This window comes from Camelus ferus, chromosome 13 (assembly GCF_009834535.1).
Source record: "Camelus ferus isolate YT-003-E chromosome 13, BCGSAC_Cfer_1.0, whole genome shotgun sequence".
Taxonomy (NCBI): domain Eukaryota; kingdom Metazoa; phylum Chordata; class Mammalia; order Artiodactyla; family Camelidae; genus Camelus; species Camelus ferus.
In genome coordinates this window covers 64,507,627-64,523,710 of record NC_045708.1, presented here as the reverse complement: position 1 = coordinate 64,523,710, position 16,084 = coordinate 64,507,627, and the positions used below count along the sequence as shown (strand labels likewise).

At 34.7% G+C, this 16,084-nt stretch overlaps 1 protein-coding gene across 10 annotated transcripts in view; it reads left to right on the top strand.

The window, feature by feature from the left end:
* Nucleotides 1–16,084, top strand: part of COL24A1 (collagen type XXIV alpha 1 chain) — a 337,788-nt gene that overhangs the window by 143,439 nt on the left and 178,265 nt on the right. For all 10 annotated transcript variants that reach the window (XR_004325201.1, XM_032494719.1, XM_032494718.1 and 7 more), the window contains one exon: nucleotides 10,451–10,504. Coding sequence is in view for 9 of the 10 variants with exons in the window: in XM_032494719.1 (XP_032350610.1) it covers nucleotides 10,451–10,504 (54 nt within the window). In the remaining variant the exon portion in view is untranslated. The remainder of the gene's footprint in view (nucleotides 1–10,450; nucleotides 10,505–16,084) is intronic.

Below are 16,084 nucleotides of genomic sequence, written 5' to 3'. Positions count from 1 at the left end.
AACACCAGAGTGGCCCAGGCCCATAGTTGCACATTGAGAACAAAAGGAAGCAATTGATACACGCTTGTTCCTCATAATAATATAAATCAACTGTTTTAATCCCTGACTTCCCATATGTGCATGTATGCCACACACACACTGAAAGGAGGAGGATCTGAGGTAGAGTCTCTGGAACAAACATTCTGTGAAAGCAGGGAATATCTTCATTCTGTGGTGTATGTGCAGCACCAAGAGCAACAGCCGACACATAGTGACCACGTGTTGGATGAGTGACTAGATATAATTTAGGACACTTATAATTCTAAATGAGTCAGGTACATAGGCATTGAGTACCTAAAAATACTTATCTAAAGGTAAGTATCAAATAATAGCTATGTTATTATCTCCAAAACAATTAGAAATCTGAGTTCCACTGATTTTTATCTGGGAACAAGTTTTCTAAGGATCTTTAAATGGTTGCAAACTGTTGTCTACCAAAAAACAAATGATTATTCGAAAGTATCCAACACTAACTACCTTTCTCTTCTACAGTTTTATTGAAGTATAATTGACATATAACAAACTGCATATATTTAGTTGTACGATTTAATAATTTTTGACATATATCTAACTTGTGAAACATCATCAAAGTCAACATAGTGTGCTCATCCATGACACCCCATAATTTCTTTGTTCATCTTTGTGATCCTTGCTTTCTGTCCATCATGTTCCTTTCTTCTCTAGTCTACTACTAATCTGCTTTTTTTATCACCATAAGTTATCCAAACCAAAGTATCAAACAATAGTCAAAAGAGTTTATTTTAAAATGATAAATTTAGTAATAGTTTTGTGTGAATTTCAGTAGAATAAAAGTAGACTTTGCAATTGACTTCGCAGGTTTTTCTGAGTGACTTCAGACATACTGAGAATATTATTTAAGCAAAGTTTTATTTAGGAGAGAGTGTATGATATGTCATAAGAAATTTTATTGTCTTTGTTGTTTGTGGATTTTCTCTGCTGATTGTGGATTTTCTTTGCTGAGTTTTTAAGAACTTACATATATATGGGATTTAGAATTCAGCTGTGCTATATTTATTGCTTAAACATGTAGAATTACAAAATGGAAAATATATGAATAGCAATAATTGTTCGCAAAGATTTTCAACATCATCATAATGAAAAAAATCTGTTCTTGATGGCTTTTTAGATCTAAAACAGCAAAAGTGAATAAAGAGCCAGATACTTAGATGAATTCTTTATTTTGCATTTATTTTTCCAGAAGCTCATATTTTCTGTTTGTGGTTTTCTCAGAGGACAGAATAGTTCCTTAATTTGCAGTTGCTCACTGCTCTGTGCTGGTTTAGTTTCTATAGTTTACAGGGAAAGTGAATTTATCACTTTTGCCCTTTCAAATATTTTTTTTGGCATTGAGTTTTGGATGGACTATTCTCACTCAGAAAAGGTCACTTTAATCTTTTCATTGCTTTCCTACTTGGACTCACGGTGTTCCTGACACGGCGTGTCCTTCCACAAATGCTAAAGAGCAGAACCTTACGATTGTTTTTTGGATTCGTGTCTCAAACCAAATCCTTCCCTTACGGAACCTCTTTCCCTCTTGGATGCATTCTTTCTTGTTTGCATATGTAAACTTTCCATCCTTTCTGTAGAGGCTGTGCTTGCTGGGATTTTTTTTTTTTTTTTTTTTTTTGGTAGTGGGGTTGTTTTGCTTTTTCAAAGGGTAACTTTTGAAACTGTGTAATTGAAAATATAATTATTCAAATAGAAATCATTTTTAATTTGGTCATCAAATGTTTATTGAATGTACTGTGTGCCCAGCACCAGAATAGGCTTTGTATAACTTTGCCCTCTAGGAGTTCATAACTTGTATGTTGCCCTATCTTAAATGGCTGGTTAATTTTATCTTTCCTTATTATGACTATTTTTTAAAGGAATATATTCACCTCTACTTTGTTCAGACTTATAAACTGCTCAGAAGATAAGTGTAAGCTAAATCATATTGTGTTCTTGTGTATTTAAAGCACAATGTATATAAAAATCAATGAAAAAATTGAAATTTTTCATCATAGTTAAATGGTCTGTCACTCCTGTGTATAATAACAGAGTATTTTAAAGCTACTTTATAAAATATCAGACAAGTTTAAATTTCCCCAAATAGGTATTTTGTTTTCAACCTATTACAGTTTTACATGTTGTTACTCCCAGAACAATCCAAAATCTGAACATGACTGATTTTTATCTGGGGACAGTTCAATTGAATAAATTCTGTTTTCTCTCTAAAGGTCTTTAAATCATTATAAACTGTTGCCTACCAAAAAGCAAATGATTACCTAAAGCACCCAATACCAATTGACTTTTTTTTTTACAGCTTTATTTGGGTATAGTCAAGGTATTCTATAAATATAATAAGCTGCATATTTTAAATTGTATACTTTCATAACTTTTCATGTATGTATAGCCATTGCCAAGATCAAGATAGAAAAGACATTAGTCAAGCTCAACACTTCTTGTTCACTTTTTGTAATTCTTCTGTCTTTCTTGCCCCCACCGTTCTCAGGCTACCACTGATCAGCTTTTTGTCACTTGAGATTAATTTGCATTTTTCTAAAGTTTTATGTAAATGAACTCATATAGTGTGCACTCTTTTTGATCTGACTTCTTTTACATAACATAATGCATTTGAGATTCATCCAGGTTGTTTCATTTTATCAATACTCCATAATTATTTATCCATTGGATTTGTTTATTTGCAGATTGTTGATCCATTTACCATTTTAAACTTTTTTTAACTGGAAGTACTATGTATTTCAAAAGAAGACACGTATCACTCCTACAGAAGAAGTACTAAAGCCCTCAATGCTATAAAGCATCACATACTTAGTCTGTTAGGACACTGCAGCTTCCAAACTTCTAACTACTGCCAAAATAAGAATGACAATACTTTAATTTTATGATTTCCCAGGAAACTAATGGAATCTGCTAGTGTTTTGGTTCCCAGGTTTTGCTTTAAAAAAAAACATTTGTGAATTAGTCTCCAGCCTTTAGTGATTAGAGAATAATAAAACATTGTTTTTACTGGAAAGCAAGCTGAGTCACTACTGCACTCTTCTCAGTGCAATAAACAAATGTGAGGGATCTGAAAATAGAAGACGTGTTTTTATTTATTATTTTTAAAGCCACTTGAGTTTTCTGCTTCTTGATATAATTTGATGAGTCTTCTGCTTCTTGGTGTAAATTGATGATTAGACTTATGTTAAGGCGGCACCAGATGCAGGGTGCAGAATCAATACACAAAAAGCAGTTGTGCTTCTAATAACCAGAAACTTCACTGACTTGGGAAAGAAAAAACTGTTACCTAAGTCCAGGAAGTGCAAATAATTCCACACAGGATCAACCCAAAGAAGAACACACCAAGACATATAGTAATCAAATTGACAAAAATTAAGGATAAAGAGAAAAGATTAAAATTAGCAAGAGAAAAGCAACAAATAATATACAATGGAGCTCCCATAAAGTTATCAGCTGATTTTTCAGCAGAAACTCTCCAGGCCAGAAGGGAGTGGAACGATATATTTAAAGTGATGAAAGGGAAAAACTTACAACCAAGAATACTCTATCCAGCAAGGCTCTCATTCAGATGTGATGGAGAAATCAAAAGCTTCACAGATAAACAAAAGCTAAAAGATTTCAGCACCACCAAACCAGCTTTACAACAAATGTTAAAGGAACTTCTCTAGTCATAAAACCACAAGAAAAGAGAACAAAAAGAAGAAAGAGGGAAAATAAAGACCTACAAAAGATTGCTTTGGAAATTTGGGATCTTTAATGGTTCCATATAAATTTTGGAATTGTTTGTTCTAGTTCTGTGAAGAATGATGCGGGTGTTTTGATGGGGGTTGCATCTGTGTGTTGCTTTGGGTAGTGTGGCCATTTTGATAATGTTGATTCTTCCAATCCAAGAGCACAATATATCTTTCCATGTCTTTGTATTATCTTCAGTTTCCTTCGTCAATGTTTTACAGTTTTCAGAGTATAGGTACCCTCCTTGGTTAAGTTTATTTCTAGTTATTTTGTTGTTTTTGATGCAATGGAAATGTTTATGCCAGTTATAAAAATTCTGCTTTTTGAAGTGCAGAAAAAAAGTGAAGGAAGGTCTGCAAAAGACAAGATATCCTTTTTTTATGGGTGACTTGTATTTCATTGCATGTGTATGTTACAACTTCTTTATCCATTTGTCTATTGATGTGCACTTAGAATGCTTCCATGTCTTGGCAATTGTAAATAGTGCTGCTGTTAATAGTGGGGTATATCTATCTTTTTGAATTAATGCTTTTGTTTTTCTCAGGTGTAAACTCAGGAGTGGAATTGCTGGGCCATATGGTAGTTCAGTTTTTTGGTTTTTGAGAAACCTCCTTATTGTCTTCATAGTGACTGCACCAATTTACATTCTCACCAACAGTGTACAGGGGTTCCCTTTTCTCCACATTCTTACCGACGTTTGTTATTTGTCTTCTTTTTGATGATGGCCATTCTGACAGGCGTGAGATGATGTCTCGTGATTTTGATTTGCATTTCCCTGATACTGGTGATGTTGAGCAACTTTTCATGTTCCTGTTGGCCATCTGCATTTCCTCTTTTGGAAAAAATATCTGTTCAGTTCTTCTGCCCATATTTTAAATGGGTTGTTTGTTTGCTTTTTAATTGAAGTACAGTTGATTTAAAATGTTATATTAGTTTCTGATGTACAGCATGGATGGACTTGGAGGGCATTATGCTAAGTGAAGTTAAGTCAGGCAGAGAAAGACAAATATTGTAAGATTTCACTTACATGTGGAATCTAAAATAAGTACAACAAACTAGTGAATAGAACAGAAAGGAAACAGATTCACAGAAGTAGAGAAGGAATTAGTGATTACCAGTCGGGAGATCGAAGGGGAGGGGCAAGATGGAGGTGGAGAAGTGAGAGGTAAAAACTGTGAGGTATAAAATTAGCTACAAGGATGTATTGTACAACATGGGAATATAGCCAATATTTTATAATAACTATAAATGGAGTATAACCTTTAAAAATTGTGAATCACTATATTGTAAGTCAGACAGAGAAAGATAAGTACGGTATGATCTCACTTATATGTAGAATCTAAAAACCAAGAATAAAACCTATAGATACAGAGAACAGATTGATGATTACCAGAGGTAGGAGATCAGAGGGAGAAAGGGGTCAAAAGGTGCCAACTTGCAGTTATAAAATAAATGTTATGGGGATGTAATGTATAGCATGGTGACATAGTTAATACTGTATTGTATATTTGAAAGTTACTAAGAGAGTAGATCTTAAAAGTTATCATCACATACACAAAAAAATTGTTAACTATGTACAGTGATGATTGTTAACTAGACATACAGTGGTGATCATTTCACAATATATACATATATACAGGTGTTTTACATCTGAAACTAATACAGTTATATGTCAGTTATATCTCAGTTTTTTTTTAAAAAGCACCGGAAGTCAGATTGTTTTTCTTTTTAAATGTATCTTAAATAAAAAAAAAATTAGAGCATCTTTATCAGATTTTTGTTTTTAACTTTCTTTCTGTATAATTTCTTGCCAACATAGTTTTTAAATAAAGTTATAGACTGAATGATGTACTTTTTATTTTTCAATCAGTAAGCTCTCTGAAATGTTGCTACTTGGCAAGGGTAGTCACATCCTGCCATTTGATTTATATTTTGAACAGTAAATTTTTGAGTCAAAAAAACAATCTTTTATAGACACGTTATCATTAAAGTTCAGTTGACCCAGTTAACTCTGATTTTTATATTTTAAATTTATTATTGAAAAGGCAAGATTTTTACTTGGTAGTAACTCACGTATGAAGTTTTTAAATAATAAAAAATATTCCCTGGCCAAGTTTCTAAGGTCCTATTTGAGGAGGAAACAGATTTTTTTTCTCCTTTTAATAACTGAACTGATGTGCTTCTAAACTTTTAAATAAAGTTTTAATTTCAAAATATTCAACTTGCATGACTATAATATGCAGTCAGAATTGTTGATATCTTTTGCCTCTTAATCCCTGGTCTTTGGTACTTTGCATTTTTAATATTCCTTTCCTATAATTTTAATGCTTAAGAAGGAGCAGATATGTTTATCCAGAAAGTAACTCAGTAGCTTTTTTCTTACTGTTCCATTGAAAAATAAAGCACAGACACTGAAATATATGTAAGACACAAACAGTTGTAAGACAGACATGCTTATAACTACTGCTCAGGTCAGGAATAGAACAGTCAGTTTCCCCTAGAAGCTTTAATCGATCCCAAACCACAAGCCTTTCTCTCCTCCCAGAAGTTCCTCTTTTGTCTTTTATGGTTTATCACTTAGATGTGCATCTTTTAAAACTATAGTTTAGGCTTGTTTTACTGTTGTGTATTTCAGTCTATAAGGTCCTTTTCCATTGCCTTTTCCCATTTTGTTGTTGGGAAGTTGCTGACCATCCACAGTCATTTAACCTGTAGAGTTTCCCACAGCCTGGATTTTGCTGATTGTAGTTTCATGGTGTGGGTATGCATGTTTCTTGGTCCTCTGTTGTATTTCCTGCAAATTGCTAGTGACGTATAGAGGCCTGGCCATAGTCAGTTTTGTTTGTCTGTTTGTTTTGACAAGACTGTGGGTAATTTTGTGTTCTTTTATTGGGAAGCATAAAATGTCTGTCTCTCTTTTGTGATATTAGTAACAGTTGTGACTACTCAAGTGCCTAAATCCATTAGATCATTTAGGGGATTGCAAAATGGAGACACTCTTGCTTTTGCATTTTTTTTTTCCTGTGATTGACTGGAATCCATCCTCTAATCTAGTCTTTGGTTAGTTGTGTTATGATATGTATAGGAAAGGTGAAGTAAATGCTAGATTCTTCACCTTGGCTTACCAGTTTGGGGAATAATGACTTGGCTTTCTTTCATCCTCTAAACCTGGATACTTTTTTGTTATTGTTGTATCATTATGAACTTCTGAATTTAAACATATTGGACATGTTTCAGTCCATTGCAGTTTTTATCCTTATTGAAGCTCATATTGTCCCACATCTGGCCAATTAGATCCTCTTCAAGCTCCCAGAGTTCTTTTAACATAACTCCAGATTTGATAGCTTTCACAGCTTTCTTGCTTTCTAGTATGGTAAGATGTCCCAGCCTCATCTGAAGGGTGGACAGGATTTATGAATTTATCTGTGGGTATGCTGTGAACCAGTGGCCAAAAGTAGCCACCAGCCATGTTGTCCTTTTGTTTTCAAAAGAAACAATCATTCCTTTCAAGCCCCGCCCTCTTCCCTCGACTGTGCAATGACTAAGTCCTATAATAAATCCCTCAGTCCATAATGCTCATCGTGGGCGGCTTCCCAATCAACCCTGATGTACACTGTATGGTGCAGTGGAAGTCATCCCCACAGCATGCCCACAGTAAATATGGTAGCTGGGAATTTTTCTTAGAGAGCCGAAGACATGAGCAAACCCTGATGGAAGAGCCCTAGGTGAACAGAAGAGTATCGATGCCACTCCCTGTCCTGCCAATCCAACATGCATTCCTCTGGAACTGTCATGTCCAACTCAGAGCCCACCAGCCATGTGGGGCCACTGAACACTTAAAAAGGACTTGTTGCAAGTGGGGAAATGAAATTTTTAATTTTACCTGATTAAAATTTAAATTAAAACACTGGCAATTCAAGTCTGTTCCCGGAAAACTTAAGTATGGTTTAGAACAACTTCAATATGTGAATCTACATTTTCAACTTTATGACACTTAAATACACATCAACTCTGATGAAAATGTATAGTTCAAATTGAGATGGGCTGTGAGTAGAAAATATAATGCATGTCATTAAAATAATTGCGTATCATTTCACAATAAACACATATCAAATCACTACGTTATACACCTAAAACTAATACAATGTTATATGTCAATTATATCTCAATAAATTTTTTTAATTTCTTTTTTTAACATTTTTTATTGATTTATAATCATTTTACAATGTTGTGTCAAATTCCAGTGTTCAGCACAATTTTTCAGTCATACATGGACATATACACACTCATTGTCACATTTTTTTCTCTGTGAGCTACCATAACATATTGTGTATATTTCCCTGTGCTATACAGTATAATCTTGTTTATCTATTCTACAATTTTGAAATCCTAGTATATCCTTTCCCACCCTCCACCCCCTCTGGCAACCACAAGTCTGTATTCTCTGTCTATAAGTCTATTTCTGTCCTGCATTTACGCTTTGTTTTTCTTTGTTTGTTTGTTTTGTTTTTGTTTTTGTTTTTTTTAGATTCCACATATGAGCGATCTCATATGGTATTTTTCTTTCTCTTTCTGGCTTACTTCACTTAGAATGACATTCTCCAGGAACATCCATGTTGCTGCAAATGGCATTATGTTGTCGGGTTTTATGGCTGAGTAGTATTCCATTGTATAAACGTACCACATCTTTATCCAGTCACCTGTTGATGGACATTTAGGCTGTTTCCATGTTTTGGCTATTGTAAATAGTGCCGCTGTGAACATTGGGGTGCAGGTGTCATCCTGAAGTAGGGTTCCTTCTGGATACAAGCCCAGGAGCGGGATTCCTGGGTCATACAGTAAGTCTATTCCTAGTCTTTTGAGGAATCTCCACACTGTTTTCCACAGTGGCTGCACCGAACTGCATTCCCACCAGCAGTGTAGGAGGGTTCCCCTTTTTCCACAGCCTCTCCAGCATTTGTCATTTGTGGATTTTTGAATGATGGCCATTCTGACTGGTGTGAGGTGATACCTCATTGTGCCAGCATTATACTAGTCTCCGGATATGGTGTTTAATAAGAGATGAAACTGCCCTAAAGGAATCTACAGTCTGAAGAGGAAAACAAAACACTACATTAAATAAACTTGCAGGACCCTAGAATGGTGTAAGAGTCTTAGAAGGAACATAACCCAGGGCATTGGGGATCAAAGAAAGATTTGCACGTAATGTATTATTCCATCTTCTATTTAAAACTTGAGGTTCCAGGGGAGAAAGATAAGGGGAAATTATTCAAGACAGAGAAGATGGAGGTGAACCTGATTTCCTTTAGTTAGAAAAGCAATCAGCATGTCTGTGTTAAACATACTCTGCTCTAAAACTTCCAGAAATCTGATCCTATGACCAGTCTTTCTGTACCACTGCCTTTTCTCTTGCCAGAAATCTCCCCAAGTAATATTTTTCTTCAAGAATCCAAGTTTTAAAGTGAAATCAAGGCACTTCTGTTCTCATCCAGACTGGATGAGTTGATACCACTTACTTTTGATTTTTTTTTTTTTTGGATGAGCATTCCAGAATCTCCCTTGTTGTTGCGTCTTACTTGTGGGCATTTTAATTACCTTCATATAGACTCCTCCACTTAGCTTTCTTTTCCAGCTGGCCTTCATGCTTCATTGCAGTCTTCTTTACTTTTAAAGATGATGATTCTTGTATTTGTCTTACTTTTTATTCTGTTGACCATGTCAGAAGGAAATACTGAAACAGCTTTATCTGTGACAAAATACAAGTAAAACTAAAATTATTAGCTTATTACCAATATTGAAACTGATTATGATGAATTTCATCTAATGTATTTTTTCAGTAAAAATATTGATCTAACCATATCAGAGCAACTTTCTTGGCCTTTTCCCAGTATAGATTTAACACTTTGGTCCATTTCTGTTTCTTGAGACAACTGTTTTAGATTCCTAAAGCATAATTTCCAAAAAAGGTGAAATTATGATTTTCAGGCAAATATGAAGTAAACATCAGGTCAAAGACTTTATTCAACTATTAGTTATGAAACCAGTAAGATGTTAAGACAAATTCAAATAGCATTTGAGTTATTTATAGACAGTTAAATATGGAAATGTTAGAATAAGATAGTTGAGTTAGATACAAAACTGATTAATATCCTGTCTATTTAGCCATAACCTTTGGGGTTATTTTTTTCATCAGATAGAAGTTATTTGCATCTCTACCTAACAAAAATCTATAAACTAACAAATAATCAGTAAACAGTGAATCTAACAAAGTATATTCTCCTAATCCTTGGGTGGCTCTGGGTCCCATGTGACACTGAAAAGATCTGTTATGTATCTTTTTGCCCTTTTTTTTTTTTCCAAGTTGTGGATGATTTTGAATAAGATTTCAAAAATCTCATAGACTGGATTAGAGAATTTTTCGGGAGTCTGAGAATTTGTGAATAACTGATGAAGTAAGCTCTGTTGTAATACTCTTCATAAATTTGGTATTGCAATGGCAGACAACTACCTAACAATTACTCTTTAATACTGAGGTTTTGCGGAGGATAAATTGTTTTACCTGGGCATCAAAGAAAGGCAAAGGGAATTTTTATATGCTTAATAGATTTAAAGTAATTTGCTGTAAAATAAACTATCTTTTTATGTTTCCTAGGGTTTTCCAGGAGATATTGGGATTCCTGGACAAAACGGCCCTGAAGGATCAAAGGTAAAAAAAGAAAAAGAGAAAGAAAGAAAGTAAGAAAGAAAGGGTGATATCTACAGTTTTATAATCTTGAATCTCCATGTATGGGTAAAAATAGATTTTAGAAATATCAGAACATCTCTGGATATTTTTTAGCTGTCTCAGGTGCATTTAAAAAACCTTGTGCAGCTTGTTCGAAATGATCAGGAAGTAGCTGCATGTCTGGTTGTTCTTTTGGTATCATTTGTTTGGTAGGAGTATGTTTGTATAATCTCTTAGGTTCAGGTCATTGAAAATGATTTTCCTGGTTTAGTCTGGACTTGGAATAGGGTGAAAAGCACATAAATCAAAAAAAAGGATTTTTTTAGAAGAGGTGAAAAAATTTAAAAATGCTAAAAATCTGTAACATACAATAAGTGGATGAGAGTTTTCTGACCACTAAAGCCCTTTAGGGCCCTCAAAATAGCCACTGATTAAAATAAAAGGCCTGTGGTGTTCTGGAACTTACACATAGCACAGAAATATCTGAAGAAACAATGATCTCTAACTGCCTTTACTTTTGTGTATATATACTAGAAATTATCCACAGCAAAATTTTAAATACCAAGCCTTGCCAAGCAGCTGACATAGAATGGGCATTATAAAATAAAGTATTGTGAATAAAGACACGGAATGATGAAATAGCCTGGAGCTTGGAGAACTGGCAGTTCATGAAGTGTAGCTGCTGTGGAAAGTTATTAGTGTGACTAGAGAGAAAGCGTTAGGAGATGAAGCTGGAAAGGAAATTAATAGTGGCTGTATTTGTTAGCGTACTGTAGCATCAAGTACCATAGTAAATGTTTCCCAGGCATCTCAGTTAATCTTCACAACAGCTTTAGGAGGTAGATATTATCCACATTTTATAGACAGTTAAGTTATTCCCCTCATAGTCACATAACTATGAAGTGACTTAGCCAGAATCCTAACCCAGACATGGCTTCAAAATCTGAGCTCTTAACTGCTTAGTTTTGGGATTCAGTTGTGGAGAAGTTTTCAGACCATCAACATTGGACCATGAAATAATCAAAAGTTTTTAAGTAGTAAAGTATCCTCAGTGATTTATGTTTTAAAAAGATACCACTTATATCAGCATGGAGGTAGGTTTGAACAGGAAAGAAACTGAAGGCAAAGAAATGAGCTAGAAAAAGCTAGAAAAGAAATTATAAAGATCTGAAATGCAATGGGACATTTATCTAATTAGCAAATATTTACTGGCTGCCTCTTACGTGACAGCCATTTACTAGACCCTAGGGCAACAAAGATGTAAAGTCCTTGTCCTTACTTTCAGGAATCTTAACATCTAGAGAAGGATACGCAGGAATTCTTTATAATAACCATAGGAATAATATATAATATGTGATGCTGTGTGAGCATAGCATTAGGGGTCTCAGATTATGCTTTGTGGAGAAGGTAGCACTTAAGCTGACATGATGAATGGGTAGGAATTTGCAGACAGACAAATGAGATGAATGGAATTCAGGAAACAGAAGCTTGTGAGAGGATGATGGCTCAGTATTTGGAACATATTTATCCTAAAAGTTATTCATTGTTTATGTGAAATTCAAATTTGCGCATCCTGTGTTTTATCTGGCAACACTTCTGGCCATCTACAAACGCTCCTTATATGTGTATATACAGCCACATTTCCCCCTTCCTTTCTGTCCCCAAGTATTCGTCCTCCTCATTATTCAAGTTTCACATGTTTTGTATCAAACACTCTACTGACTCCTGAATGACATCATTCAGTCCATCAGTTATCACGTTTATCCTATCTCTCTTTTGACTCAAAATTTCCCTTCTCTACCCTTCAAGCCATTTTTCACTGCCAGTATTTTAGTTTAGGCCCTATTTATTCCTTACCAGGATTAGTGCAATAGCCTCTAATTGTTCTTCCTGCCTCCAGTCTGGCATTTCTTCAAATCTACGTCCAAAATACTGATGTAACAATGTTTACATAAATCTCATCCTGTCACTCTTGTATTTAAATCCTTAAGTATCTCCATAGCTTCCAGGTTAAAGGCTTCTAATTCTTTACTTTGTACACAAGGTTCTTTATGACCTACTCTCTCCTCTAACTCTGTCATACCATCACTTCTCCCATTATTCTGCCAGAAACAGTACTCCGGGTAAACTACTTAGAGTACTAAACCATGCCGGACTTGTTCGGATCCCACAGCTTCCTGTATGCTGTTCTTGTCTGGATATCTCTCTGCCTTCCTGTGCCCTACTTCATCTAGCTAACACCTGCACATCACATGCCACTCTGCCCAGGAAGCTTTTCCTGTTTCTTCCAAATCAAATTGAGATGTCTCTTCTCTGTATTCCAAAAAAAAAAAAAAAAAAAAAAAATCTACCAAGCACTTATCTTCATCTGTTATAACCACTGATTTGCTTATCTCTCTATTAGAAGATGAGCTTTTTCAGAAAAGACACTAATTGGCTTTAAACACATCACAGTAATCATAATAATATCCATAGTACATAATAGGAACACAACAGATATTGGCTGAATGGATGATTGATTGAATAGCTGTATTTAAAAGCTGATTTGGAAATACAAACAATACTGCTTGGTAACTGATTCACTGAAGGTGAGGGGAGAAAGAGAAGTCAGAGAAAACTGAGACTGTAACTTGGGTTACTGACGTCATTGACTTAAATAAGGAACTCAGAAGGAGGAGCAGGTTTGGCAGATGGGGAAGACAAGAAATTTGATTCTGGGTATGTTTAGTTTGAGGCATCTGTTTGACACCAAGATGAAAATAATCAATATCTAGTAGTAAACCAAGCCCAAAAGTAGAAATAGTAGCATGAAGGGACATTGAGAGAGGGAGGTAGGAGAGAGAATGGAGTTGAGAATTTCTCATGTGTACTTAGGAATTTGAACTTGATGTATATATAAACACATTCACTTATCCATTCATTCAGTAATTGATTCATTTAACATTTATTAGGTTTCCTTTATGTTTTAGGCCAAGTACTCAATGTGGGGTTACAAAGATTTCTGAACTATGGCCCCTCACCTGGATGAGATTACAATTTAGTAAGAGATTAAAAAAATTACAAATGTCATAAGAAGTGCTTTCATATATATAAAAGAGTTGCTGAAGTGCTGCTGTGAGAGCCTAGATAATTGAGCGACAGATTCTGCCTTAGGAAACTGGAATTATTTCGAGAGGAAGTGATAATTGAACTTAATGTGTTTTTTTTTTTTTCTTCTGTAGGCTTCCTTAATTAAAAAAAATTTTTTTATTGAAGTACAGTTGATGTACAATATTATATATTACAGGTGTGCAACATAGCAATTCACAATTTTTAAAGGTTCTACTCCTTTTATAGTTATTATAAAATATTGACTATATTCCCTGTGCTGTGCAGTATATCCTCATAGCTTATTTATTTTATGTATAATAGTTTGTACCTCTTATTCCCCACCCCTATCTTGCCCCTCCCCCTGAACTTAATGTTTTTAAGTATGCACATCATACTATGTGAAGAACAGGAAAGCTTTGTAAATCCTTTTCAGTTTGGAAATTTTGTTTCTCTTGAAATTTTATCAAGAAAAATGTCGGAGAACTAAAGAGAGCCAACTGACCTCTTGAATATTATTATAATAGTGATCTTTAAAACTTCCTTCTCTTTACTGCCTTTTGTCTTAAAATTACAATGTTTAAAACTGGGACAAAAGACCTGAAATCAGGCATTATAATAAATATCAGTGATTGAATTTTCAGTGAATAATAATTACTTTGTGGATCAGTTTATCTAAAGTTTTTTCAATAAAGTTGAGTTTGTAGCCTCATCAGCACCAATATTCTGAGACTAATTGATTTTCTACATATCACTGAATTTTAAAATATCTTAGAAGAGATGATTTCATCAAAAGAACCAGGAAATTTTAAAGGAAGAGGAATATGATTTCATGTTCTATAGATTGGGAAGAATCTTTTTTGTCTCTCTTCTTCATCCTTCTTAATGGCCTTGAAATTGTTTCTAGAAACAGAAGGGAAAAAATAGAGCCAAACAAACTGACCTTATTAGCACGATGTGTTTCTTTAGCTGTGTACACTATATCATGGAAGCATCTTACAACTTCCTTTACTTTCATATACATGTCTTATTTGGAAAGTGGGGGAAATGTAAATTATCAAAATTCTGTTGAGGCTGTACAAGGTAGTCATCAGGAAAATCATGTGCACTCTATTTGAAATACGTGGTTACCCTATTTGCAAACAAATTGGGTTCCTTCCAGAGCAATTTGGCACAGCAGTAAAGAAGCCTTTTATTTTCTCTTTATTTTCTCTTCATTTTCTGCCAGCTGGCTAAAAACCTCAAACTAACATTGGAAACTCGTGTTAATTATGGTTCCATTGGATGTGGGGTTGTGTGTATATGTAATATGTATACATAGAAACAAAACATACTTCAGCAAGCCTTCTTGAGAGCTACCCAATTTAGCAGTCTGCTTTCATGCATCCCATAACATTAACAAAAACCACATCCCTTGTGCTGACTGCAGAAAGTGAGTACTCAATAAATATTCTCTCTTCTCCAGTAAACAGAGGAATAGTTTATTTGTTGCCATAATGGTTTATGTTGTTAGTTTGGCTGTGGAATTAAGGACGGTAAAACAGGCTATTCCTGTCTGTTGTATAACATCCTTGGTAAGTTTTTAGAGGAAGCCTATTTGTGAGGTTTTGTTATATAATATATGGAAATAATTTTTACACTGAATTATTAAAATGTGTCATGTGCTTATCTGTATAGAAATGTGCTAAACTTGATAAGAGGAAAATGCATCCTCTAGATAGTTCTCTGAGATCACCTCAACCCAGCCCTGAGGAGTCACATCCCCAAATGAAGATTTTTGTACACAGGTTTCTTATTTTAACTGTTTTATTTTCCAGGCAGCATTTAGTCAGTTGAAAAATATTTGTTGAGGTTGTACAATGGGCCATGGACTTCGTTAAGCAATTACTTGAAAACAAGATTAAAACATGCTCTTCTGTCTACTAGGAACGTGTAATCCACTGGAAACATGAGATTTCCACATGTGAAAAGTTAAAAAGCAAACTAGGCAGCATATAATAAGGGAGCAAGGAGCTTAGAGAGGAGAATAATTTATGTGGCCATTTCTCCTGAGGAGACTTGATAGAGAAATTGGAATTTGACTTGGATGAATTGGATTTGGCCAAGTAGATCCAAGGGATGAGAGATTCTGTGCCACAGGGACAAAGTCAACCCAAGGGTGGAAACATGGAAATAAGCCTAACTTACAAAGAGAAAAAGTTAGGAGGTAGATGGTGGCAGATCTTAAATAGAAAGTTGGGAAGTTTGAATGCTGATAAACACATGGAAGATTTTTGTGTGTGTGTGGTTAAAAAAATAAATAAAACATAATGTCTACTGTCTTAAAAATGTTTAAGTGTACAGTACAGGATTGTTAACTATATGCATATTTTTGCACAGCAGATCTGTAGAACATTTTCATCTTGCGTGACTGACACTCTGTACCTATATAACAGAAGCTCCCAATTTCCACCTCCCCCAACCCCTGGCAGCCAC